We start from the raw sequence: 25,288 nt of genomic DNA on the forward strand, positions 1-25,288 counted from the left end.
TCAGTTCTTTAACGTCTCCCTTGTTGCTGATTCGTATAATGTTTGCATTCTTCCAGTTTTCTGGGACCCTTGCAGTCGATAGACACTTCGTAGAGAGAGCCGCCAGTTTTCCTAGCAGTATGTCTCCTCCATCTTTGATTAAATCGACTGTCATTCCATCCTCTCCTGCCACTTTTCCTCGTTTCATGCCTTGCAAGGCCCTTCAGACCTCATCTCTAGTTATAGGAGGAGTTTCTGTACACTGCTCATTATGCTTTCGAATAGAATACTCGTGAGGCCTCTGGGTACTGTACAGGTCAGTATAGAATTCTCCCGCTGCCCTTACTATACCTTCGAGATCGCTGATGATATTACCCTGGTTATCTTCCAGTGCATACATCTTGGTTTGTCCGATGCCAAGTTTCCTTATCACTGATTTCAGGCTGCCTCTATTTTTTACGGCTTCTTCAGTCTTTCTCACGTTATAATTTCTAATATCGCTTATTATAGGCTGCAGCGGTGCTGGTCGGCTGGGATGACCGATGCTGGGGGAGCTTGACCCGCAAGGGTGCCATTGACAGGATGCGGGTCAAATACTCTTTCGCTCCCCCCCCCCCCCTTCCTTATGTCAAGCGTCTCCCCGCCGTCCGTACTCTCACCTACTTTTTCTGAAAGACCCTTTAAAAGCTGCACACCGCCACCCCCGAAGAATATCCACTGAAAAAGGAGCCGAACGGGCTCCAAAACGTCGGGCTAATAAAATTGACTCATTTGGTTGGAGTCGGTTCGAAAGTTCCCAACCAGACAGGTAAGTTTATCGAAAGGCTTAGCTTCAAGCAACCTATCTTGTACCCACGCTGATGATTATCCAGTAGGTTCTCGGTTTCAAGGACGTATGTCAATCTTATGTTTATACTGGCATCATAAGAATTTGCAAGATAGCTAGCAAGTGCTTTGGTCTGTAGCTGGTTGATGTTGTAAGATGCTTTCCAGCTTTAAAGAAAGGGATTACAATGGCTTTCTTCCACTGATTCGGCATTTTTCTTGTTTTCCAGATTATGTTGAAGAAACAAAGCAAGGTCTCAACCGCTTTGGGGGACAGGTAGGCGAGCATTGTGTAACACTCTGTCGGAACCGGGTGCTGTTTTCCTGCCAGTAGTGAGCACTCTGTTGATTTCCGGGAGTGTTAAGGGGGCATTATACGATCTCATGCAACTTCGTATTGTTGGAAGCTTTAGCTTTTCAGCTGATTGCATGCATTTTCGAACTGTAGAAGAATAGTTTACCGAGCTTCATATGTCATGAAAATGATGACATAATATGTCTGCTTGTTCTTCTAAACTAGTTTGCGTGCTTGGGGGTGAGAGTACGGCGACCGTGTAAGAAGTGTCATCATCATCATCATCAGCCTGGTTACGCCCACTGCAGGGCAAAGGTCTCTCCCATACTTCTCCAACAACCCCGGTCATGTAATAATTGTGGCCATGCCGTCCCTGCAAACTTCTTAATCTCATCCGCCCACCTAACTTTCTGCCACCCCCTGCTACGCTTCCCTTCCCTTGGGATCCAGTCCGTAACCCTTAATGACCATCGGTTATCTTCCCTCCTCATTACATGTCCTGCCCATGCCCATTTCTTTTTCTTGATTTCAACTAAGATGTCATTAACTTGCGTTTGTTCCCTCACCCAATCTGCTCTTTTCTTATCCCTTAACGTTACACCCATCATTCTTCTTTCCATAGCTTGTTGCGTCGTCCTCAATTTAACTATAACCCTTTTCGTAAGCCTCTAGGTTTCTGCCCCGTAGGTGAGTACTGGTAAGACACAGCTATTATACACTTTTCTCATGAGGGATAATGGCAACCTGCTTTTCATGATCTGAGAATGCCTGCCAAATGCACCCCAGCCCATTCTTATTCTTCTGATTATTTCCGTCTCATGATCCGGATCCGCCCTCACTACCTGCCCTAAGTAGATGTATTCCCTTACGATTTCCAGTGCCTCGCTGCCTATTGTAAATTGCTGTTCTCTCCCGAGACTGTTAAGCATTACTTTAGTTTTCTGCATATTAATTTTTAGACCCACTCTTCTGCTTTGCCTCTCGAGGTCAGTGAGCATGCATTGCAATTGGTCCCCTGAGTTACTAAGCATGGCAATATCATCAGCGAATCGCAAGTTACTAAGGTATTCTCCATTAACTTTTATCCCCAATTCTTCCCAATCCAGGTCTCTGAATACCTCCTGTAAACACGCTGTGAATAGCATTGGAGATATCGTATCTCCCTGCCTGACGCCTTTCTTTATTGAGATTTTGTTGCTTGCTTTATGGAGGACTACAGTGGCTGTGGAGCCGCTATAGATATCTTCCAGTATTTTTACATATGGCTCATCTGCACCCTGATTCCGTAATGCCTCCATGACTGCTGAGGTTTCGACTGAATCAAACGCTTTCTCGTAATCAATGAAAGCTATATATAAGGGTTGGTTATATTCTGCACATTTCTCTATCACTTGATTGATAGTGTGAATATGGTCTATTGTTGAGTAGCCTTTACGGAATCCTGCCTGGTCCTTTGGTTGACAGAAGTCTAAGGTGTTCCTGATTCTATTTGCAATTACCTTAGTAAATACTTTGTAGGCAACGGACAGTAAGCTGATCGGTCTATAATTTTTCAAGTCTTTGGCGTCCCCTTTCTTATGGATTAGGATTATGTTAGCGTTCTTCCAAGATTCCGGTACGCTCGAGGTCATGAGGCATTGCGTATACAGGGTGGCCAGTTTCTCTAGAACAATCTGTCCACCATCCTTCAACAAATCTGCTGTTACCTGATCTTCCCCAGCTGCCTTCTCCCTTTGCATATCTCCCAAGGCTTTCTTTACTTCTTGCGACGTTACCTGTGGGATTTCGAATTCCTCTAGACTATTTTCTATTCTATTATCGTCGTGGGTGCCACTGGTACTGTATAAATCTCTATAGAACTCCTCAGCCACTTGAACTATCTCATCCATATTAGTAATGATATTGCCGGCTTTGTCTCTTAACGCATACATCTGATTCTTGCCAATTCCTAGTTTCTTCTTCACTGTTTTTAGGCTTCCTCCGCTCCTGAGAGCATGTTCAATTCTATCCATATTATACTTCCTTATGTCAGCTGTCTTACGCTTGTTAATTAACTTCGAAAGTTCTGCCAGTTCTATTCTAGCTGTAGGGTTAGATGCTTTCATACATTGGCGTTTCTTGATCAGATCTTTCGTCTCCTGCGATAGTTTGCTGGTATCCTGCCTAACGGAGTTACATTCGACTTCCATTGCACACTCCTTAATGATGCCCACAAGATTGTCGTTCATTGCTTCAACACTAAGGTCCTCTTCCTGAGTTAAAGCCAAATACCTGTTCTGTAGCTTGATCTGGAATTCCTCTATTTTCCCTCTTACCGCTAACTCATTGATCGGCTTCTTATGTACCAGTTTCTTCCGTTCCCTCCTCAGGTCTAGGCTAATTCGAGTTATTACCATCCTGTGGTCACTGCAGCGCACCTTGCCGAGCACGTCCACATCTTGTATGATGCCAGGGTTAGCGCAGAGTATGAAGTCTATTTCATTTCTAGTCTCGCCGTTCGGGCTCCTCCACGTCCACTTTCGGCTATCCCGCTTGTGGAAGAAGGTATTCATTATCCGCATATTATTCTGTTCCGCAAACTGTACTAATAACTGTCGCCTGCTACTCCTAGTGCCTATGCCATATTCCCCCACTGCCTTGTCTCCAGCCTGCTTCTTGCCTACCTTGGCATTAAAGTCGCCCATTAGTATACTGTATTTAGTTTTCACTCTCCCCACCGCCGATTCCACGTCTTCATAGAAGCTTTCGACTTCCTGGTCATCATGACTGGATGAAGGAGCATAGACCTGTACAATCTTCATTTTGTACCTCTTATTAAGTTTCAAAAGACCTGCCACCCTCTCGTTAATGCTATAGAATTCCTGTATGTTACCAGCTATATTCTTATTAATCAGGAATCCGACTCCTAGTTCTCTTCTATCCGCTAAGCCCCAGTAGCACAGGATGTGCCCGCTATTTAGCACTGTATATGCTTCTTTCGGCCTCCTAACTTCACTGAGCCCTATTATATCCCATTTACTGCCATCTAATTCCTCCAATAGCACTGCTAGACTCGCCTCACTAGATAACGTTCTAGCGTTAAACGTTGCCAGGTTCATATTCCAATGGCGGCCTGTCCGGAGCCAGTGATTCTTAGCACCCTCTGCTGCGTCGCAGGTCTGACCGCCGCCGTGGTCAGTTGCTTCGCAGCTGCTGGGGACTGAGGGCCGGGGTTTGATTGTTGTGTTCATAGGAGGTTGTGGCCAAGTACTGCACCAGGGTGGCCAATCCTGCTCTGGTGAGGGAGTGCGTTACCGGTTCTGGTCACCGGGATCAGGCCACACTTCAGGCCTGTTTGTGCAATTTTATCAACACGCGGATTTTTTTTTTTTTAAATCCAGTGGAAAATTGCCGGCACCGGGATTCGAACCACGGACCTCTTGCACGCGAGGCGCGTGTTCTACCTCTACGCCACCGCTGCAATCCTAGTCGCCTCTAAACTTACGAAGCTGATCCCAGATTCTTTTGGATGTTATCGAGCTCTTTATGGACAATACATAGCTTTTCCAAGGCTGTCTTTCGACTTGTCTGCGTGTGTACCTGGCTTTTGCTTTCTTTTTTTCGATTTTCTGTTGGGTATCGCTAAAAGATATCCCACGGGTTGTTTTGTATTCTTTTGTCTTTGTACATTCATTCATCTACCAGGGTTTTAATTTTTTCCTAAGAAGCCACAAAATTGTGGGATTGTCTGTTCTTCTGCAGCAAGTATAGAGGCAGTAATCTTTTCATTCATTTCATCTATTGTTAGATCAGCTGCTGCCATCCAGACTGGCCTTCTCGCTGAAGAGAGGCCAGTCTGCTAGATGGAGATCCAACGAGGTGATTTCAATGGTATTCTCTGGAAGGGAAATGTTTTTTTAATGATAGCAGGCATATGGTCAATACCACAGGGATTATCAATAACACCTCTTTGAAAATCGATAAAGAGAGATGGAGAGCAAAGCACCAGACCTAGACAGCTCATAGCTCCTATGCTAGGGGAGCAGTAGGTTGCAGCACCAGTGTTTAAAAGGCATATGTCATTTGTTAGGATAAAATATTCAAGTGTTTGTCCCATGGTGTTGGTTGTTTTGCTACCCCATAATGTGTTGTGTCTGTTAAAATCACCCGCTATTAAAGATTCAGGCAGCTGGTTTAAAATTAACTCCAAATCTCTTACAGGAAAATGTGAATGCAGTGGAATGTATATTGAACAATAGGTAATGGTTTTGTGTGCTGAAACAGTGACAGCAACGGCTTCTATGTGACTGTTAATGGCAACTTCTCTAGCTGCGATACCGCCCTGCAGAACAATGGCTACACCACCCGAAAGCCGGCTCACCCGAGTACAGTCTCGCCGTACACCAGTGAAGCCTTAAATTTTTTTTACATCTTTTGCCTAGGTTTGTTTCCTGTAAGCACAAGGCCACAGGAGAGAAGTTACTTAACATGTCTGATGTCACCTAAGTTGCATAAGAGCCCTCTACAATTCCAGTGGATAAAAAAGCCACTTTGAAACTGAGAAGTAAAAAATGGCTTTACAAGTGAATAAGAGATAATAAACATGTTAGGTGGCACAGATCTAAAGACTAATACAAAGGAGCGATAACCTTTAGATTATCGCTTTCTTATTTAACGCGATTATTGGGGACTGTTTCTCTTTCCACGCTCAAAAGAGCAAATGTCCTCCAGTGTCAACGACACCATTGACCTCCATGTCCTCCCAGTCCTCCAGGCGCTGGAGGACCGGGAGTTGGGCGCCGAGACATGTCTCGGGCCTTGGGGTTCGGTTGATTTTAAGGCCCCGCGGGACTGGTGTCTGCAGGCCCTTCAAAGAGGATGGAGCAAAACTGGTTGCTTCAACAAGGGGGCGAGAGAGGTCACTGCGGGACCACTGTGCATGGTCTCGGAGGACTCGTGAGGCCTCTGTGACGCTGCCCCCTACCTGCGTCATATCGGCGTAACTTCTCGGAAGGTATGAAAGTCGTTTTCTTGCATCAAAGAACCAGATTTTTTCTTGCAGATTTAGTGCAATTACTTCCTTCTCTTTTATCCAGCAGGGTCAAGACTGTAAGCTGGATGGTCTCCTTTGCAGTTAACGCCACGTGCGTCAGCAAAAACACAGTTGTTAATGAAACACAGTGCATTGCCGAGAGCGCAGTTGCATTTCCAACAGCTGATTGCACAGAAGCAGGGCAGAAGAGGTAATGGTTTTGTACTCGTGCACTTTTGCTGAGGCAACGTGCGGTGCCACCCCAAAAGTGCCATCTCGTTTCTCTAGAGCACACTGCTTTGCGAAAAAGGTCAATACACATTTTACCTGCCACAACAGTCTCTTGTAGTTCTCAAGTATTGGAGCTTGTGATCCAACCACAGGTGCATGACATGAGTGGATTCCCCATAAGACAAACTCGAAGGGAACACAAAAATATGTTTGCTGCATCAGAAGTTCGTCTTAAGAGGAAGCTTTATCTTAGGGGCTCCTATGTGAATACATGGGAAAGGAGAAACGTTTTTTTTCTCAGCGACCACTGCACCAAATTTGATTAGATTTGCTACAATAAAAAAACATTAAATTTACTGACTGTAGGAAGAAGACTATATTTAGACCATCAACATTTTTATAAAGATTATTGAAAATCGCAAACTTTCAGAAAACAAAACTATCAAGTTTGAACTCTAACTCAACAATAAAAAAGATCATGGTTCTTTACTGTACATCGCTCTGCAGCATAACGTGCTTATATGAGTGACTTTTCCAAAACCCTTGTAAATGTAACAAAATAACACAAGATAAAAGTTTGTGTATAAAATTTGTCCACTTTGGATGTTCTAACTATACAGTTTATAAAACTAATATCTGTTTTTCATGCAGAGTTATGAATTTACGAACGTCATGCTTCTGTATTACTTAGTTTTTGAAACACTTTTGGCTATATTTGTAAACAAAAATGTTCACCTAGCTTGCCCAAAATTCTTCAGTGTCCTCTCATGAAAAAAAGTTCACACACAAACACATTCAAGTCATTATCAGCCTCATCATGTGTGCACATCATTGGTTCTTGCAGCTCCTGGACAGTGCACTCACAATAATCATAAATCTGCAGACACACTTCAAGAATATTAACTATTGTTTCTACTGCATCAATCCTGCAGATTTCCACGTCAATGCTAGTATAGCTGTTTATGTCCTGAGAAACACTATTTGCCCCACAACCTCGTGTTTAGCAGCGCAACACCAAAGCCACTGAGCAACTTCAGCAGGTTGGCAGTGAAGCAAAGAGCAGATGAAGAGAGCCAAATGCCACTAATGCCTCTCAAGTCGCCATAAGATATTCAGTGCAGCCGAATCTTTGTCACTGTTCCATGGTCACCACCTACACTTTCGTGTTTCCAATGCAAAGTTACAACAATGAGTTTATGTGAGCCCTTTGGTATAACTTTATTGTAAAGAAACCAAGATGTGACCAGGGACATGTAGATAATTTTGTTAAACAGGCAAATTCGTCAAATTCTTTTCTATAGTAAAAGTCACAATACAGGTGTAAGATAGAAAGCTGGCCAGGCCATGTCGTACCCTGCACTCTGCAGGTCACATCGAAGTAATGTGGCTAGTTGTAATGGCATTTGACCACTTTCTTTTTTTTGTTGTTGACGCTGCTTTCATAAAAGTGTTCCAATTCTTTCGCCCTTCTAATTACAGAAAAGCTACTATACTGGCCTTGCATAGAAAGCGCACCTGCCGCAATCTTTCCTCTTGGGAAGGACTTCCTCGGTGGAAATGCATGCTCTTGCTCTGGCTTTGACAATGCCGGCTGCTGAGAAGACGGTCGCATTTGCGGCTGCTGTGGACAAGACTGTGGCGGGCCAGACACGTGTGGCGGGCCAGACACGTGTGGCGGGCCAGACACGTGTGGCGGGCCAGACACGTGTGGCGGGCCAGACACGTGTGGAGGACAACGGGGCCTTGACCCATTGTTTGAAGGCTGCAATCCTAGTGGCTCCTTGAGCATTTGTTGAAGGCGTTGCTGTTACCATAACAAAGCAAAGACAAAACATATAAACGATGTACACATGAACTTCAGAGTGTAATGTTAGAAGCCAGCACATGCACAGAATTCTCAGCAAACCAATGAGCCAACAGTGTTCATAATGAATGAGACTTCACTCAAATTAGCCAAAAAAAGACCGCAGTGGTACATCAGGGGGAGTATTCTGTAAAAGTCCACCTAGCAGACTGTCCATTTCGGCCGCTGCTGATTGGATGCAGCTGTACAAGTGTGAAGGAGACGAGCAGCCCCAGCCAGTCAGCAGCAACTGAAATGGACAGTCCACTAGGTGGACTGCTACAGAATACCTCCCCTGCTAAGAAAGAAAACAAAACATCAGTGCAAACAGATTCTTGCTTCTTGTGTCTTTAATATTCATGAAGACAATGTTTAGTGCATTTTAAAGTGTTAAGTGTCACATATGCTGTTGAAGTAAATTTCTACCCAGCCTACAAAGTTTGTATCACAGTAACAAAACACAGTAAGCCACTGGCAAGCAAAAGGTTAGCTTCCTTAGAGGATTCCAAAAGTGAGATGCTGAATTCATCTGAAAATCAGCATTCATTCTCTTGCCGTTGAATGTCCTGTTCATGTTTGCGAACAGGGTGCTTGACAATAAATTACTGTAATTCTTTTGCAATGACCCTGCTCTAGAGACATGATTCAATCTGACAGTAAAGAAAAAAAATATATCAATCAGGGACAAGAGTATGAGTGTCAATGCAGTATAGCAGATCCTTGCCAATAGGCACTGGGAAGAGGATGAGTTTGGAGGATGGTGGCACCTTCATGCGGCACCACTATGAATGGAGGGGCATGCGACAGCCGGGCCAGGCGCAGCATGCGTTGCCGCCAGCTACGTTGACTTAAATGTTCCGTCGTTTCCTCCGTCTTGAACTACTAAAATACCATGTGGACGCAAATTCGAACAAATGTGTTGTGTTTATGGGTGAATCAACAGTTACCAAAATATGGCTGAAGGTGGTGAGGCCATCTGTTCAATCAGTTTTCATCGCAGCAACACCAGATGGAATGGCGGGAACGTGGATATGCGCAGTCTGTAGGCAATGATGTGTCATCATCATCATCAGCCAGGTTACGCCCACTGCAGGGCAAAGGTCTCTCCCATACTTCAACAACCCCGGTCATGTACTAATTGTGGCCATGCCGTCCCTGCAAACTTCTTAATCTCATCCGCCCACCTAACTTTCTGCCGCCCCCTGCTACGCTTCCCTTCCCTTGGGATCCAGTCCGTAACCCTTAATGACCATCGGTTATCTTCCCTCCGCATTACATGTCCTGGCCATGCCCACCCCCCCCATTTCCTTTTCTTGATTTCAACTAAGATGTCATTAACTCGCGTTTGTTCCCTCACCCAATCTGCTCTTTTCTTATCCCTTAACGTTACACCCATCATTCTTCTTTCCATAGCTCGTTGCGTCGTCTTCAATTCAAGCAGAACCCTTTTCGTAAGCCTCCAGGTTTCTGCCCCGTAGGCGAGTACTGGCAAGACACAGCTATTATACACTTTTCTCTTGAGGGATAATGGCAACCTGCTTTTCATGATCTGAGAATGCCTGCCAAACGCAACCCAGCCCATTCTTATTCTTCTGATTATTTCCGTCTCATGATTCGGATCCGCCGTCACTACCTGCCCTAAGTAGATGTATTCCCTTACCACTTCCAGTGCCTCGCTACTGGAAGTGGTAGCGAGGCACCACTTCCAGTAGCAAGGCACTGGAAGCACATCATATGCTAAATGATCTACACATCATTTAGCATATGATGTGTACATATGCTAAATTGAAACTCGCTACTCGGAGCGCATGTGGCACGGTGAGCACTGGAAACACCAAGCTGATTCATCTACAATGAAAGCAAGGGACTCTGACGCAGTGGGCCTCTTAGATTATGAAGTCCCGGACTGTATGCAAACCGACCGCGGCTTCCAGTCTGACTAGCCCTTACAGAAGAATGTGTGGTAGTCATGTGATCCAGTTGCCGGGGGCTGTCTAAGGTTTTGTTCGAAAGCACCGTGAGTGGAAGTCACTCTCCTGGCTGCCATTGCATGCTCTAAGCTACTCATAGATGGCCTCCTACCCAGCGTATTCATTAAAGAGGCCTACAAAATGGTGCAGCCTCAGAGGCCACGCCACCGACACAACCATAAAGCTTGCATAGTGGATTCGCAGCATCAGCACAGAGAATGTGTTTGCACAGCGCAGTTTACGTCGTGCTCTCGCTCTTCGTGACCCTTAACCGCTGTATTTAAGGTAGCTCACTGCCAGTAAAATTTAAGTGGAATTTCTACACAAACATAAGGAAAATCGAGGTCAAGACATGCCACTGTTCCCATAGAAAGCACTCGCTGATATCCTCAAAGCTTGTGAGACCATCTAGTAAAGGCCCAACACATGTCTAGGACAGAACGCATGTACACAGTCTACTAATCCTGCACATCCAAAAGTAAACGCTCCATCTTGCTTGCTAACAGAAGGGATCAACATGTGTCAACAGCAATCGGCGAAGCTCCGATTATATACCGTCCCAGCTACCGGCATGCAATATGATATGCTTCCTCGCACACCAGTTTTACTCCCCTGAAGAGCGAAATCTACCTGTTTACTACACATATAGCAATGAGCATGATAGATTTCACGAAACACATCAAGGAAAGCAAGCATATCCACCTGATCGCTGTGCTTCTCTCTTAAAAAGCATGAAGACTAAAGCTGCAGCAATTAGACTGCTTGTGAAAAACGAACATGACGGCACCCAAAGCATCGATGTAACAGAAGCAATAGCTGATTGTCAAATATTTGCCATCTGGAATGCGCAAAGAGCGCAAAAGCACATGGCATCTCTCACAACATGGTGTGAAACACCGCGCGCATATTTTTAAGACAGCTGTCGTCTGCTAGCTGCTTGCGCATGTCCAAGCAAATATCTGCCAACATCTCGTAGAGTCCACGGACAGTCCGTGACTTCCAGTTCATGATAAACGAATGCGATTCTAGCAGCTCTTGGACTGGTAGGCAAAGCTTCCGAAGCTGTTTGAGAAAATTGAATGCGGGACAGCAATCCCAAGCAGTCCAGGACTGTCAGGGACAGATAATGAAAGAGGCCCAGTGTGACTGCATTTGGTCGCACTTCAATCACCCAGTGCTCACCGGTGGCACAAAAAAGCAGTGGCAGCCGAGTGCCCAGAGCATCGCATTTCAATCACTGAGCACTGTACATTTCCGATGCTGCTTTGCTTCTGTCTAGTTGTTCTAACGTTAATAAACAAGCCATTCATATGCAAGAGCGTCTTGTTCCATATGAATGGCCTGCCTTCACCTTCGCAGGTGTAACAGCTCCAGAGCTTGGGCAGTGAAGGCGAACGTTCAAATTTGTAGTCATCTTGCTCTCTTCTCAGTGGCTTAGTCTTTTTCTTTTAGGGTAAAGTTTCCTTACTTGCGCTTCCCAACTCCAGTTGCGTCTGGTACATAACTCTGTTTGCTGTGCATCAACGGCGAATGCAGACACAGTGGCGCGTTCCTTCTCACCGTCAATGCCGGCCTTAAACATGCACCGGCCGCCACCAAGAGCTCTCATCACGCTAAGCTGTGTGAAATAGACCAAGACTAAAGATTGAGCTAGTTTCTCAAAAATGAACATCGGATAAGCATCACAAAGAAAAAAAAAATTGGCCGACAATGACGCTTCTTGGTAATGCAATCTTTAAGCGCAGCTGCTGCCTTATTTCAACAACAGGCAACCACAGGCAGCAAACGCAGTGCCAAAGAGAGGTGGTTCTGCATTGCGGATTGTGCAGCACACAGCGCGATCTGCCGCTATTGAGCCGGCACTTCTACAACGCACCATCACGCCATCTTATAGTGGGTCACTGCCGCGGAGGGAGGGGGGAGATTAATTATTCTTTAATGTTTTTTCTGAGGTGGGATGAGGAAACGGGTGGAGAACAGGGGTATTGAGTAGAGGTCACACACTCTAACTCACAGACAGGGCTCGATGTGGCCGCACAAGGTTGGGGTGGGAAGTAGAAGTAGGGGGACGAAATGCTATAACTGTCTTTCAAGTCACCGCAACGGCACTGTGCCAGGTAAGGGTAGGTATAGGGCAAGAGTGGAGGAAGGAGAAGGACAGCCAGGCGCAAGCACTGCCAGAGGCTACAAATGCCACTGAAGAACGCGCCCGTAAACAGGGAAGCGAGAGACACATCTGAGAGCCGTACAGCCACGCGACGCAGAGACAGAGGAGCGGAGAGCTGTGCATCACGAACGAGGCGGCAAGGAGCGCCCGCCACCGGCACCGCGGCAGTGCTGCGACAGCGCAAGATGGGACGGCGATGGCGGAGTGGACGGTAGTGGCGAGAGTCACCGCAACGGCGCTGCGTAGAGGAAGGGGTCCAGAGGATAGGTGAGAACATATGATCTGGCTTTGGAGGACAAGGGGCATACAGTTTCCTACAATATACTAGAGGGAACTCTGGCGCTGCAGTCATCGTCCTATCATGGGAATGATGGGAAGCATGTGGATTTGTCTGATCTTTGTGCTTGTGGACTCAGATGTTCTTGTGGCTTTGTATATTATGCTATTGCAACGAGGTTTATTGTCGTTCACAATGTTGTGGAATTAACGCTAGGTATCTCAAGGCACTGCAAAGGCTGTCCGTAGCATCGGGGTCGCTCGCGATCACGGCACGGTCCTTGGTGTTCCTCTTCATTCGGCACATACACAGGGGTGCGTCTGCTTCATTACAATGCCCCTGGAGCGAAGCATAGCCATCCTGGCGACTCAGGGCGCGGAGAAGATGAGCGGGTCGTAATAAGGTTTCAGGCGGTTGACATGTACTGTCTCTCGCCCACAACAAGATCACAAAAAAGGATGTGTACCCCTCCCGCGGATTCATGACGCTCTCGACTGCCTTCACGGATCGAAATACTTTTCTTCAATCAACCTCCAATCCAGCTACTGGCAGATTTCGGCTGATGAACTCGACTGTCAGAAGTCTTGCTTTCGTTACACCGGACGGCCTTTACCATTTTAAGGTTATGCCTTTCGGACTTTGTAATGCCCCATTAACTTTCGAATAAATGATGGACTCTCTCCTTCGGGGCTATAAATTGTCCACCTGAGTATGTTATCTGGACGATATTATCGTATTATCCCCGACAGCCGTTTCAGTCACTTGGCTGCTATTCTTGAAGTCTTTAGGGAGGCTGGCCTTCAACTTAACTCTTACAAGTGCCATTTTGGACACCGCGAAGTCAAAGTTCTTGGCGACCTTGCCAGTGCTGCCGGTATACATCCTGATCCTGATAAGATTCACTAAGTCAAGAACTTTCCTGTACCCTGCGCCACAAAAGATGTGCGCAGCTTCGAGGGCATATGCTCCTATTTTCGTCGATTAGTTAAAAATTTCGCAGATATCGCCCAGCTACTGACTGACCTTCTCAAGAAGGTCAATGCGTTCTTTTGGGCAGTGAACAAGCCGACGCCTTCAACACCCTCATCCACTTGTTGACAATGCCTCCGATTTTAGGGCACTTTGATCCATCTGCACTGCCTCAAGTTCCCACAGACGCGAGTGGCCGCATAGGTGCTGTCCTCGCCCAACAGCAAAATGGAGTCTAGTGCATCACTGCTTACGCCAGTCGCCTCTTGTCCCTATCGGAGCCAAATTTATCAATCACTGAGCGCAATGCCTCGCTCTGGTGCGCGCAGTGGCTAAATTTCGCCCTTACTTGCTTGGCCGCCCATTTTCTGTCATCACGGACCCCCCATACCCTATGCTCGCTATCATCACTGAAAGACCTGAATGACAGCCTTGGTCACTGGGCACTCGGACTTCAGGAGTGTTCTTTCACTGGGATGTAGAAGTCTAGCCGCTTACATCTGGACAGTGACTGCTTGTCTTGTCATCCCGTCATTCCTCCTGGCAACGACCAACAGGAGGCTGGCACTTGCCTCTTGCCATTTCTGACTTTCACAACATTGCTACAGAGCAGCAAAAGGATGACTCTCTACAAGTGATCATTCAGCGCTTGACTTCTGAACAATCAGATCACTCAATCAGAATGTTTGCGCTCCATGACGACATTCTTTATCGATGTAACATGAGCTATGATAGACCAGATTTGCTGCTAGTTGGACCTCGTCATCTCCATTCTACTGTTCTTTCTGTGCTTCAAGAAGCACCCAATGCTGAACACCTTGGTACCTCCCGCACTTACGACAGGGTTCAACGTCACTTCTGGTCAAGCCTCTACCGTTCTGTGCGACATTACGTTGCAGCATGCGACCTCTGCCAACGTCGAAAGAGGCCATATGTACAACTTTCTGGTCACCTTCATCCAATTGATGTTCCCACGGAGCCTTTCTTCCGTGTTGGCATGGGCCTTCTTGGGCTCTTCCCCAGATCCATAAAAAGAAACAAATGGATAGCCGTTGCCACAGACTATGCGACGCGCTATGTTATTACACGAGCCGTGCGCACCAGCTATGCTACAGATGTAGCAGACTTTTTACTTCAAGACGTGATTCTTCACCATGCTTTGCCAAGGCAGCTATTGACAGATCATGGCCGCCATTTCCTGGCCCAAGTTGTTGAAGATATACTTTGTTCCTGCTCCACCAAACACAAGCTCGCAACCACATATCACCCACAAACGGGTGGACTGACTGAACAATTCAATCACACCCTTACAGCGATGTCTATGTATGTTTCAGCAGACCATCGCGATGGGGACAGCATTTTGCCCTATGTGACAATTGCAGACTATTCATCACATCATGATACTACCGGTTTCTCGCCTTTCTACCTCTTGTTTGATCGCCATCTCACTCTGCCTTCTGACAGCTTGCTACCTTCGGTGTCGCGACATACCACGGAATATGCCCATGAGGCTATTGTTCATGCTCGTATGGCTTGCCAGATTGCCTGTGATCGGCTTATAGAAGCTTGGGCGCCACAAAAGGCTCACTATGACAGTCGCCACCGAAACTTTCAGTTCTATCCCTGAAATCCCATTCTTCTGTGGACTCCAAGCCGCCACGTCGGCCTGTATGAAAAACTGCTGTCACACTATACCGGGCTCCACCAAGCGTTGGGACAATTATGAAATCGCCCCTGTTAACGACACACTGTCCTCATGCCAGCTACTAACTGACGTCATCCATGCATCCCATATAAAAATCTAGCTCGCCATCATTCTAAAAGGTGCTGGGACGGCACTCCAGCATCCCAGGGTTATGTTACGGTGCATTTGGAGAGGACCGTGCACGCAAGAGAGAGACAAAGAGGAAGTTGTAGACTGACTACTGGAGCTGTGACCTTTGTACCAGCCTGCGTGATGAACACTAATACACATTTGTGCATCGGGCTTCCTTTTCGTAACAATATTAAAATCAGACTTATATTCTATACTGGGTTGGTGCAATAAATGGCTTACGGAATAAAGCACTAGTAAATGCAAATTAATGAGTTCCTGCAACAAACCAACACCACAATGTTTATAAACGTAAAAGTGATACGCTTGAACAAGTTTTGTGCCATCAATATCTCGGAATCAATATCATGTCTGATCTAACATTGAAAACTCTTGCCACCGCAACAATAATGCAAATCAAATGCTAGGGTACTTAGATCACAATTTCAGTAAGTCTCCAACTGAACTAAAATGCCACTGCTGTTTGGGATCCTGACCGTGACAACCTTATTAATGCACTAAAACTGATTAAGAACAATGCCACTCGTTTCATACTAGCTACTAATTTTTGCATATTCAGCGTAACAGCAATGAAAGTCAATTTATCATTGTCTTATTTATCACTACAAAGTTTTTGCTTATGCTTATTTCACAAATTCTACCATTATCTACACGCTGAGCTAATCCCTGTACCTAAGTACCTTTCATCGTGGGTTGACCACATCAGTAATGTTGGGTGCACATCTCTCACAAATACATTTCTACATTCTTTCATACCGAATACCTCACGTGACTGGAACTACCTTCTCGCCAACCTTGTTTCCATCACCAATCGTGCTTTGTTCAGACAATCTTTATTTGCATTTTTTTATTGCAGCTGCGCCACGTTGCAAGTCATTGTTTTTATCATGCTGTTTGTTTTATTGTTATTTATTGTTGTATTCTGCCTTAATGCTTGCTGCATTACTGTTTCTTTTGTATAACTTTGTATAACTTATTGGTCCTTTGTAACCCACTCCTCTGTACAATGCATTTGTGCTTGTGGGTATTCGGAATAAATAAATACGTTACCGTCACTTCATTACCACAGTGCATTCGTTGCACTTGCTCCTGCACGTATGCCCTGCTTAGTTTTTTTTTTGTCACGTAACCATTGAGCCGTTAAACAAGAAGCAACCAGTTTAAGCTGCAGCCACAGCCATGCATAGCCACGATGACGTTTTAGCCGAGATTCCGTGACCCCAAGCTGTTGAGTTGCAAATAGGCTCTCCCAAACACCACCTCCAAGATATCTCAGAGCACTGCGAGTGCCACCTTTTTTGTAGGTCACACCAAGGAGCCGCTTGCTCTAGGTCACGCATCACTTCTGGTGAGCAGTAATGGCAGTGTACTCAACTTCGGTATTAAAAAAAAGACTTTTTGTTAAGCTTAAATGACACTTCTGCTCGTATTTCAAATGTTAAATTTTGCACGGAGGCTCTTCTATATCTACATTATCTTAAACTAGAAGAAAGGTGGTTAACTGAGGGCTCCGAATTTTATAAGTCACATCATAAGAAGCCAACAAACAAAGACACCAAGGACAACATACGGGAAATTACTTGTACTCAATAATTCAAATAAAGAAATAATAAATTAATGGAAATGTAAATGGATGAAAAAACAACCAGCCACAAGTGGGGAACGATCACACTTCTTTGCATTACACGTGCTTACCAACTGAGCTACTGCAGCGCTGTTTTCCCATCCACTTGCTGGGGTATTTATGTTTTACTACTGGAATTAACCCTGGTAGTGTTAGCCACTCATTATCATTTATTATCATTTCTTTAATTCAATTAGCAAGCGCAATTTCCCGTATGTTGTCCTTGGTGTCTGCTTGTTGGCTTCTTATGGTATATCTTAAACTAGGCACTTTATGCGGATAAAAAATTTTGTGCAGTTGGCCTTTCAGAGAGAATTATGGTTAATACATGACTGTAATCACACCTAAAGTATCTTTACTTTAATCTGATTCGAAGATTGCCAATCCCATAGTCACTAGCGTTATGCCTACTTAGTTTGCACAGGTCAAGACACTTGCCTAGATGCACAAGGCGCATTCTCAAGATTGTGCTGCTGACATTAGCGATAAAATGTGGTACAAAACCAGCTGGATGTGATCATGCAAGGCTACTTTTACAAGATGCCTCGTCTCCCTTTTCCCTGCTGGTCACCTAATGCTTTGGCAGCTGCTTTGGCAGTCAGGAGTGTGTTCTGGAGAAGTGTCTATTTTTTCTACTACCGTATTTTCCGCTGTGTAAGCCACGTTTTTTTTTTTTTTTCCGAAATCTTTGTCAGTGCATCTAATACACCGGTGCGACTTATATATGATTTTCATTTCTTTTTGAAAAAACTGCCGCCAAAATTGGTTTGGATGACACAGCCACGCAAAATGCGCTGGGTTGACCCCCTCTGGCAGTTGCTACAGGTTGTGTGTGTGCTATGGAGGTACTGGATTTTTCTTATGATCGAGTTGCCGAGTGTAGTGCGAGAAGGACGGAGCAGCAACGCAAGCAGCAGCAGGCCGCGAGTCGACCAACTCCAAAGTCGTTGCATCTGCAGATCGCTTTCAAGATACGGCACATATCTGGTGCCCTGCTGCGCAAACTACTACGCAGTGGCTACCAGAGTAAAAGTCCCCCCCCCCCCCCCCCACCCTTTGCCTCCAGTACTGCAGCCTTCCACTTTCCACCCTTGTGCGCGATTCGGCTCACCGTCGCATGCTTTGACTCGCACATGCAGCATACATGGCACGTGGGGACGATGTCATTGCCCTTGGACTTTATACAGTACATCGCGGCGACCACGATGGCAGAAATGCGCCTGGAGTGTCCATATCATTGCTTGAATGTGACTCGCGTTCAGGAAGTGAAACGTCACTGTATTTTTTAAATTTAAATCGCTTACATATGTATGTGTGTGACTATATGTGTATATATGTGTAACTTAGACTTGTGCACTCTGTCATTACTAGTCAAATCACAATACGAGTCATTCTGAAGCTTGGCTAAAGTGAACAAAAATAAAATTTCAGCTGAATGTCACTCAGACCAGCTGCACCACAGCACGCATACTATAGTGCCTAGTAGCACTGGAATCGTCCTGTATTTAAAAAATCAGCTTGGGTTTTCACACAGCAGCAGTGTTAACTAAGTAAGTAAAAGCTAACTTACATCTGATCATTTTACGGCATGGTCAAGCTAAATGGCTACAGACATTTTTTGGCCGCAGACTTCCCTATTCACCCTCGTACGATACTGGACACATCTCAAACCTGGATTCAGCCAAAGAATAATGTGAAAACAGCTCGAAAGTTTTCTAGCATACTAGGGCTGGGCAATTGATCTATTAACCTTGTAATTAATCACAATTATTTTTGTTATTGTGGTTAAAAGCACTTTCATTTAGTAACTTTATTCAGGAAATCAAAACTAAAAAACACTGTTTGGACAAGTGGTTTAAAAACTAGTAGCTAGCTCAACATTAAATACACATTCAGATGTAACATGTTAATTCACATAACATAAAGTACCACTTAAACACACTATAACTAATTCTAACAGCTACAGGTTTATACTCGTTGCATTTAAATGTACAATACTCTGGCAACACAAACCATTTGACATAAAAATTTAATAATAAAGACGTCTAGCAGTAACAAGAAATTTGAGCATTCTTTTCAGATAATACAATCTACAACTCCACACCTATAGCTACATTTACTTCTATAGGTAGTGCATTCCACACTGAGAATTATTTGGGTAATGTTTATTGTGATGCAGATCTTATGATTTTGCAGTGAAATAAGAAACCCATATTTTTTTTAATTATGGGATCTTATTCGCCAAACCAAGCTATAATTATGTGGAACGCTGTAGTGGGGGACTCCAAATTAATTTTGACCAATATGGCTGTTTAATGTGCCCCAATGCACAGTACACAGGTGTTCTTGCATTATGCTCCCATCAAAATGCGGTGAATGTAGCAGAGATTTGGTCCCGCGACTTCGGGCTTAGCCACTGCTATACCCGTCACAATGGTGGGTTCCAAAGTCTTTAAAAACGAACTTTAAAGCAGTACAAAACTTTTTGAGGAGCTTTTTGTGGAATTGTTTTTTACTTATCACACATACATAAATCCGAAGCACCACTTAATCGATTTATTAAACAATTGAAAGGTTACACTGGTTCTAGTCAGTGCCTTTAACCAATGCCCAGCCCTACTGCATGCAAACCAATATATATATAAAAATTTCCTCTAAGCAATGAACCTGGCAGCAACCCACATGGTTGAAGTTTCATGGAAGGCAAAGTTAGCATCCACGCAAAGACACATATGTATGAAACATCCTCCGCCTTGTGAATTTCCATGGAATTACTTATTTGTTTATCTAATATGTTGAGTGTCAATCCATCCATTAATTCGCCCTTTCCATGCACTGCTAGCTTCTCAGTTAGTTAAACTGGTACAGTGATTGCCCATAAAGGCACCAAGTTTGACAGAGCAGCACAAATTTTCTTCCTAAGAGAATGCATATGGCTCTCTTTTATGTACCTCCAGCTGGATGCCAACTTCCAATAAATTTGCTTTCAAAACTATTCCTCTGGGCTTGCTTTACTATTGTTACGTGTGGAGAGATGGGGACTGTCGGGGACGAGAAGGGCTGCAAGAGAAGTGCTACACGCTGCGTACGTGGGTCGACGAGCACACAGAGTAAAGAGCCATGTTTTCAAATTCTTGTCAACAACGGCCTGAATCATAGCAACCGTGGCTGATGATGCATTGGCGGACATCGTGGAGTAGGATGGCGAATAGGCGGCCTCGAGCTCGCGACAAACGATGCGTTACGTTGTCACATGGGATTGGCTGCCAGTGATGGTGCTCACAACTCGACGTAACAGTGGTACCCGGCAGGCGCACAACGTGGGGCATGATACCTTGGCTCTTAGCTTGTTCGAAGTGGCGACATTCTTTGATGATGGGACCAATAGTAGAAACATTGCCAAAAACCAGCAAACTGAAGGCGTATGCGAAGCCCTTTAAAATGTAAACCACTTTGTTTTCGACATCTTGTCATCAGTTATGCAGTGAAGAACCAGGACATCTATGTATGAGACATAGGGCTCTGTGTGGCTCTCAGCATGCGTCGCAAGAGCCTTTTTTTCTGCAACCGTGTGCCAGAAGGGGTCGCCAAACAATTCGTGAAGGTTTTCTGTGAAAATGTCCCAGCTTGTTAATTCGTCTTCGTGGGTTCAGTATCACATGCGTGGGGTGCCACTCAGGTAAAAAAATGACGTTAGTGAGCATGATCGTTGGATCCCACCTGTTATTAGTGCCCACGCGTTCATAAAGGTTGATGCGCTCTTTTAAGTCAGGTCCATCGAAGCCGGAAAAGAGAGCAGGGTTGCAAGCCTGGGAAGGCGTCACGACTGGAGCAGTCTGACGAGTTGTAGTCGACGCTGATGGGCTCTCATCTCCGGGAGGCATCGTAGCAAACTATGTAGTGACCACTATGGAGCTCCGTAGTAAGGACAGAGACCACAAACTTTCACCAAAATGTTACATGCAGAAAGACACAAGCAAAGGAACCAATTACTATGTATTCACAAGAGCAGTGAAGCCAGCGACCAAGATGGAAACCAGCTCATGCCAAACACAGATGCCCGTTTTCGTCTTCCTTTGCGCCATGTCTGAAGGATCTGTAGTATCACAACGCTATACTGTAGACATTTCCACTTATTACTTGCCATAATGAGTCAGAGTAGGTCTGCGCAAGAGGATATATGCTGAAGTAATGAAGCCTTGCCCAGGGCACTTCATCACTATGCATGACTGGAAAAGGATGGAGTAACAATGAGACTTTTCTCGAAGGAGAAATTAAGACATTTTTCCCTTGCTTTGTCTCTTCCCTTTGTAAACACAGTAGGATGCCTCAATTCCCAGGACATGCAACAAATAATGAATTGTGTCGTCTTCCAATGCGACAAATTCAACAAGTACGCCAAATGTTTTAGCATAAGGTTTGTGCGCAAGCCATATGTACACCACAAATGTTGGGGGAATTGGGATCGCATAGTATTACTAGTGCATGGGTCAATGCAGGAGTCAAAGTCAAATTGTGAAAGGTAAGGTTAGGACTACTTTTCGACAGGAGCTTTCTTTATTATTATTTTGCGCCTTTTAATGCAATGGCTTTCACTAAACAAGCCATGTTTGCTTGCCAGCAGCCAATCCATCTTCAAGTAGGACTCCTGCTGGACTAATGCTCAGCTATAGGCACGCAGTGTTGATGAGGGCCCAGGTGCATCTCTTGGTGTAGAGGGATGGGCCAGCAAATCAACCATCAAAAGTGTGCCTCAAGCAGTCCAAGGGCTCACAATTCTGGCTTAGTACAGCTGTCACGAAGCCGATCTATTTTGCACTGAAGATCAATAGGACAAATCTGGGCATTTTACATAGTCGTTCTTAAAAATTTGGCAGGTCTTAAACGGACACTAAAGGTTACCAGAAACTCAAGTTAAAGTGGTAGAGCAATGTTCTAGAACGTCTAAGGCGTCAATATAATCGCGAACTGAGCTTTAGAAACCGAGAAATTGAGGTAAATGCATGACACGATTTGAGACCCCCCAGCGACATTCCGGTACTAGCCCGATGACGAAAGGACTCCTCATAATTTGTGTTACTAATACTCAACTACTCGTATTAAAAATATCATTTGATTCGATTATAAGACGGAAAAAAATGCTACTTGTCTACGTCTATTCGATTCTAAGAAAAAATAACATTTTGACGTTGCCCTTCCGTAATATGGGTGTTCGAAAGGTTTCGTTTTCGCTCGACTCTGCGCGCTCGACTCTGCGCGCTCGACTCTGCGCCGCGCACGCCTTGGAGTTTCAGTAGTTTCGTTATCGCGTCGTGCTGTGAGGGTTCTGCTGGCTCGCGAAACTTTCATTTGGAACAAGCAGCGAGAATGCCACGTCCATGTGATGTCGTGGGAAGCCCTCGTTGCTTTCCTGCTCCGGAGAGCCGGTGTCGAGGCCGCCGTCGTAGTACGCAACGACGCCGGCAGTGCGAGCCCTCAGCAGCAGGTCGCGCTCGTCGGTGCTCAAATCGCTGAAGTTGAGCCCACCATCGCGAGCCAATCTGTCGGTGTCAGGGTCCATTGCGACGAGCGTCGAAGTTAGCGTCATAGAATGAAGTACCAGCTTATGGGCGTCTTGCGCTGGAGTTTGAGGTATAGTAGCGGCGCCTGGTGGCGGTGCAGGAAACGACATCTGGGTCGTGCCAGCTTGGGTCGTATTGAGCCCTGGCTGTGGCGAAGCACGTTTCTAGGCCGAGTTTTGCGTCGATTCGCACATTTTTATGCCCTGTTGCGAGTGTGAAAAGGCTCGTCGCTTCTCATAGACCACGCCGACCACGCTGCGAGCTCGCCCCAGCCTATAGTTTAACGAAAACGGACTCTCCGTGTGCCGTGGGACGTAATGTGGGACGTAATTCGTTTCTCCTTCCGCTAGCCACCATACTCCCGCTTTCGCTCTGCTGTCGGCTCTGTCTTGGCTCTGTTTCTGGCCGCGCGTTCGAGTTTTGCGCAGAAAAGCCGTAGCGCCGTCTGCGGAGGCTGTTCTACTCACCGATGGCGCAACGTCACTATGAGACCATGATGTCAGTACTCCTCGATCGGAGGGCGGGCGATTTGAACTGCGCTAGAGGTACGCGGACGCTTCAGAACGCATTTTCTCTTAAAATAAGTCTCTCCTTGGCACGAAACAAGCGTTTCGAGGTTTCTGTGATGGTATTTCAACAGTCCACGTTGACTTAATAGTAACCTTTAGTGTCCCTTTAAACCTAAAAGACATTTGAATGTAACCTATCCGAAGGTGTTCCCACAGTTTCAAAACTTATGAAGTGTTTTCACCATAATTACAAGTGTTGTTTGGACAAACCCTGCCGATCTTAAGTGAAACCACCCTTCTGCGAACAGGGGGCAAAGTATATCTTAAGCGGCAGCATGCACTGGCACACCTAGTGAAAGCAACAAAAATGACCAATAAGGCAGGCTTTGCACATGCAATCATGCAAAAAGCTGCTCAACTAACAAGAAGAACAGGCATGCACTCATGCACCCATACCTTCCAAGGTTCAGCAATGCCTCGACCCCGGCAGGAAACACTTGATGGACGGGAAGCACCTGGTTGTCGCGTTGCATTATTTCTCTCCCGAGCAGCTGTTTGCAAGTTATCAGTGTGTAAACATTGGGCACAAACTGCCTACTTCCAGAACACTGCTGAATTGAGACAACTTGAACTCAAATCAGGATGTGCCATAGGTATTTAGACACAGTCACAAGAATGGGCACATAAATGGCATTCAAGGAGAGTTCTCAAGCAGGACCATGAAATAACGGGAGGCATAAATCATAATCATAGGCCTCTAGTCCAGTTCAATTTGCATTCACAAAAGAGGGCACCTGTGGGCTGATTGAAGTAAGGACAAACTAAGCGCTGGAAAGCAGAAGTGCTGGTGTGACAGATGCAGCGGCATGCATTACAAAAATTCCCAATACCAAAGCAACAAAGCACCAGGAAAAGAAACCAATAAGAAGGCAACAGAGCCAAAGCATTTTCCAAAGCATGCATTTTTCATTCCCTGAAATGCAGGTTTCAATGCAACAACCCTAGCACAATGAAAAAGGCAGCCAGCAGAATCTCAAGGCAAGAGCTTACACTGCAAGGCCCCTGATGCAGTGCTCACAACAGGCAGGCTGGACGGTACCTGAGGGCATGTACTCGAGCTAGTAGTGCCCTGACCACTGGAACTAATGACACCGTAACCACCAGTAGCAGCAGCAGCAGGACCATGCGATGTGGGACACTGAAAAGACAAAGAATTAATATCTGAGTGATCAAGATCCAATTAAAATTAAATTCTGGGGTTTTACATTGCAAAATTCTGGATTCTGAGCATCTGGGGTTCTTTAACGTGCACCTAACATACAGTACATGGTTTCTTTTGCATTTCACTCGGATCGAAGTGCAGCTGCCGCAGCCAGGATTCTATATTAAGCGAGTTCTACTTGAGAATGACAAAGCCCAAGACTGGTGGGAAATGACCAAAAGCATTTTAGAGTAAATTCTGTAGCAGGCAAAATTCCAATTTGTAGGACCTGCCGTCACTTGTGTAGCAGGTTATTGAACACGCGCACTCACGCACACCCACATGCTCGCACACACACACACACTATACTCGCAACTATTATGACTAATAAAAGTGTTCTAAGAGCGAAGATTGCAGAAAGATGTCGGCTATGGCCCGCAGGTCAGACAATCTGCACCTTACCCTTTGATGGCAGCTTAACTCAGCACACCTCACCGATAATTACCTGAAATAAGGTATTGTAGTTTTATAGGCCATATAAATTGCAGTCAACATTTGCTTACTAATTAAACAAGCATAGTGTCAAGCACGCACAAAGACGAACAGATGTCACTCGATGACCGCAAGCACTTGCTGTCGCAACCCTGGTATGATGAGAACTACCAGAGGGGAGCAATCGCTTCACATTGCCACTTGCCTCACCATTTCAACTATGCAACATCTTCGCAGCTCAGTTTAGGCTGCCTAAAACACTAGGCATGCATAAAACCACCGGCCACCTTGGCTCGCCCTTAGCCCAGTATTCGCCGCAGATGACCTCCAACATATAATGCTAAGGCCACATATTCCCTCAGCCATGCAGGCAGCCATGAACAGCCATGGTCAAGCAAAAAAAAATTAAATTATGGGGTTTTACGTGCCAAAACCACTTTATGATTATGAGGCACGCCATAGTGGGGGACTCCGGAAATTTTGACCACCTAGGGTTCTTT

The 25,288-nt window shown here is 45.4% G+C and overlaps 1 protein-coding gene across 5 annotated transcripts in view; it reads right to left on the minus strand.

Annotated features, from left to right (window-relative positions):
- The window catches only part of LOC142566119 (uncharacterized), a 117,360-nt gene that overhangs the window by 52,752 nt on the left and 39,320 nt on the right, over positions 1-25,288 (minus strand). Inside the window, exons 5-8 of one of the 5 annotated variants that reach the window (XM_075676917.1) lie at positions 24,146-24,293; positions 23,552-23,646; positions 8,011-8,145; positions 7,839-7,974 (exon numbers count right to left, since the gene is read on the minus strand). In XM_075676917.1, the coding sequence (XP_075533032.1) occupies positions 7,839-7,974; positions 8,011-8,145; positions 23,552-23,646; positions 24,146-24,293 (514 nt within the window). Of the gene's footprint in view, positions 1-7,838; positions 8,146-23,551; positions 23,647-24,145; positions 24,294-25,288 lie in introns of all 5 variants that reach the window. The other 4 variants (XM_075676918.1, XM_075676915.1, XM_075676916.1 and 1 more) reach the window with 4 other exon arrangements.

This window comes from Dermacentor variabilis, unplaced genomic scaffold (genome assembly GCF_050947875.1).
Source record: "Dermacentor variabilis isolate Ectoservices unplaced genomic scaffold, ASM5094787v1 scaffold_12, whole genome shotgun sequence".
In the NCBI taxonomy this organism is placed as follows: domain Eukaryota; kingdom Metazoa; phylum Arthropoda; class Arachnida; order Ixodida; family Ixodidae; genus Dermacentor; species Dermacentor variabilis.